Source organism: Canis lupus, chromosome 10, assembly GCF_003254725.2.
Source record: "Canis lupus dingo isolate Sandy chromosome 10, ASM325472v2, whole genome shotgun sequence".
NCBI classification, from domain to species: domain Eukaryota; kingdom Metazoa; phylum Chordata; class Mammalia; order Carnivora; family Canidae; genus Canis; species Canis lupus.
Window position 1 is genome coordinate 249,530 of NC_064252.1, and position 3,645 is coordinate 253,174.

General features: G+C 42.9%; 1 protein-coding gene across 1 annotated transcript; it reads right to left on the reverse strand.

The window, feature by feature from the left end:
* Window positions 1-1,468: 1,468 nt before the first annotated feature.
* LOC125755886 (elongation factor 1-alpha 1-like) lies at window positions 1,469-3,098 on the reverse strand. The gene has a single exon (XM_049115084.1). It carries the CDS (start codon window positions 3,031-3,033, stop codon window positions 1,645-1,647), a length of 1,389 nt encoding a protein of 462 aa, XP_048971041.1. The 5' UTR covers window positions 3,034-3,098; the 3' UTR covers window positions 1,469-1,644.
* Window positions 3,099-3,645: the final 547 nt, after the last annotated feature.

Below are 3,645 nucleotides of genomic sequence, written 5' to 3' on the forward strand. Positions count from 1 at the left end.
TGCTCCGGAGCCTGCACTGCTGGATTCGCGCTCCCGGGCTGCGCAACCCCCTCCGTGGAGCCGCCGCCCGAGCCCCTCCGAGCTGCTCCTGGAACCGCGCAGCCCCCTCCGCACGGAGCCTCTTCCTCTGCCCGAGCCCCTCCGAGCTGCTCCCGGGACCGCGCAGCCCCCTCCGCGGAGCCGCCGCCCGAGCCCCTCCTGGCTGCTCCGGGTCCCGCCAGGTCCCGCCGTGCACGCTGCAGCCCTTAGGGAGCTCGGCACACTCTCCTGGGCGCGCAGTTGCTCTGTTACTGTCTCAGGGAACCCGAGGGCATCCTCGCCCTCCTGGGTCCTGCTCCAAGTCCCCACGAGCCCCTTTCCGCCCGGGAAGGTCGGTGCAGCTCCTGCTTCTCTGGGACGGGGCTCTCCTGTCCTGGGGACACTCGCCCCGGCCTCAGCCCGGCTCCTCGCGGGGCCCCTCCCCCTTGGAGGCCTTTGTTTCTTTACTTCTTTTTCCCCGTCTTCCTACCTTGATAGAAGTGCGAACTCTTCTCACTGTTGCATTCCAGGTGTTCTCTCTTTAATTCTCAGGCCGAATTCATAGATTTTCAGGATGATTGGAAGGTTTTCTAGGTAATTTGGTGGAGACAGGTGATTTGGAGACCCTACTCTTCCGCCATCTTGCTCCTCCCCCCCGATTCGATTCTTTTCTATTCTTTTCGATTCGATTTGATTCTTTTCTATTCGATTTGATTCGATTCTTTTCTATTCTATTCGATTTAATTTGATTCGAATCTTTTCTATTTGTTTGCTTCGATCGATTCTTTTCAATTATACTCAATTCGATTCGATTCTTTAATATTCTATTTGATTCGTTTTTTTCTATTCGATTTATTTCTATTTGATTCGATTCAATTCTTTTCTATTCGATTCGATTCAATTCTTTTCAATTCTACTCCATTCTATTTAATTCTTTAATACTCTATTCGATTCGATTCGATCCTTTTCTATTCGATTCGATTGTATTCAATTCTATTCGAATCTTTTCTATTCGATTCGATTCCATTCCATTCTTTTCTATTCAATTCAATTCGATTCGATTCTTTTCTATTCGATTCGATTCGATTAAGTTCTATTCATTTCTATTCTATTCTATTCTATTAGATTTGATTCGATTCTTTCTACTCAATTCGATTCGATTCTTTTCTATTCCATTGATTCGATTCTTTCTATTTCATTCAATTCAATTCGAATCTTTTCTATTCGAATCTTTTCTATTCGATTCTATTCAATTCGATTCGATTCTTTTCTATTCTATTCTATTCTATTCGATTCAATTCGATTGGATTTGATTATTTTCTTTTTTTCTCATTAAACTTTTGTTTTAATGGGTCTCAAAATTCTGTGACAGATTTTTGGTCAAGTTGTTTCCATTAAAAAGTACTGATTTTAAAAACTAATAACTTAAAACTGCCACACACGCACACACAAAAAAAAAAACACAAATGGTCCACAAACATTCTCCTTTCCTTCTGATGGTTTTATGATGCATTGTTATCATTAACCAGTCTTTTACTATTAAACTTAAATGGCCAATTGACACAAACAGTTCTGAGACCGTTCACCACTGATTAAGACTGGGGTGGCAGGTATTGGGGATAATATTCATTTAGCCTTCTGAGCTTTCTGGGCAGACTTGGTGACTTTGCCAGCTCCAGCTGCCTTCTTGTCCACTGCTTTGATGACACCCACAGCAACCGTCTGTCTCATGTCACGAACAGCAAAACGGCCCAGAGGAGGATAGTCAGAGAAGCTCTCAACACACATAGGTTTGCCAGGAACCATATCAACAATGGCAGCATACCCAGATTTCAAGAACTTGGGACCATCTTCCAGCTTCTTTCCAGAACGATGATCTATCTTTTCCTTCAGCTCAGCAAACTTGCAAGCAATGTGAGCTGTGTGACAATCCAGCACAGGTGCATATCCAGCACTGATTTGGCCTGGATGGTTCAGGATAATCACCTGAGCTGTGGAGCCAGCTGCTTCCATTGGTGGTTCATTTTTGCTGTCACCAGCCATGTTGCCACGACGAACATCTTTGACAGATACGTTCTTGACATTGAAGCCCACATTGTCCCCAGGAAGAGCCTCACTCAAAGCTTCATGGTGCATTTCAACAGACTTTACTTCAGTTGAAACATTGACTGGAGCAAAGGTGACCACCATACCAGGCTTAAGAACACCAGTCTCCACTCGACCCACTGGGACAGTACCAATACCACCAATTTTGTAGACGTCTTGGAGAGGCAGACGCAAGGGCTTATCAGTTGGACGAGTTGGTGGCAGAATGCAATCCAGGGCTTCAAGCAGTGTGGTTCCGCTGGCATTCCCATCTTTACGGGTGACTTTCCATCCCTTGAACCAAGGCATGTTAGCACTTGGCTCCAGCATGTTGTCACCATTCCAACCAGAAATTGGCACAAATGCTACTGTGTCGGGGTTGTAGCCAATTTTCTTAATGTAGGTGCTGACTTCTTTAACGATTTCCTCGTATCTCTTCTGGCTGTAGGGTGGTTCAGTGGAATCCATTTTGTTAACACCAACAATTAGTTGTTTTACACCCAGTGTGTAAGCCAGAAGGGCATGCTCACGGGTCTGCCCATTCTTGGAGATACCTGCTTCAAATTCGCCAACACCAGCAGCAACAATCAAGACAGCACAGTCAGCCTTAGATGTGCCTGTAATCATGTTTTTGATAAAGTCTCTGTGTCCTGGGGCATCAATGATGGTCACATAATACTTGCTGGTCTCGAATTTCCACAGGGAGATATCAATGGTGATACCACATTCACGTTCAGCTTTCAGTTTATCCAAGACCCAGGCATACTTGAAGGAGCCTTTTCCCATCTCAGCAGCCTCCTTCTCAAATTTTTTGATAGTTCTTTTGTCGATCCCACCACATTTGTAGATCAGATGGCCAGTAGTGGTAGACTTGCCCGAATCTACGTGTCCAATGACGACAATGTTGATGTGAGTCTTCTCCTTTCCCATTTTGGTTTAGGTTTAGCGGTGGTTTTCACGACACCTGTGTTCTGGCGGCAAACCCGTTGCGAAAAAGCGGATTCGATTATTTTCTATTCTATTCGATTTGAATCGATTCAATTCGATTCTTTTCGATTCAATTCGATTCGATTCTTTTCTATTCGATTCGATTTGATTCCTGTCTATTCGATTCGTTTCAATTCTCTTCTATTCGATTATTTTCGTTTCAATTCGATTCTTTTCTTTTCGATTTGATTCGATTCTTTTCTATTTGATTCAATTCGATTCAAATCTTTTCTATTTGAATCTTTTCTATTCGATTCGATTCGATTTGATTGGATTCTTTTCTATTCCTTTCTATTCAATTCGATTGGATTCGTTTATTTTCTATTCTATTCGATTTGATTCCATTCTTTCCTTTTCGATTCGATTTGAATCTTTTCTAATCTAATCGATTCATTTTGATTCTTTTCTATTCGATTCGATTCTTATCTATTCGATTCGATTCGATTTTTTTCTATTCGATTCTATTCGATTGGATTCTTTTCGATTCGATTTGATTCGATTCTTTTCTATTCGTTTCAATTCGATTCGATTCGATTGATTTGATTCTTTCCTATT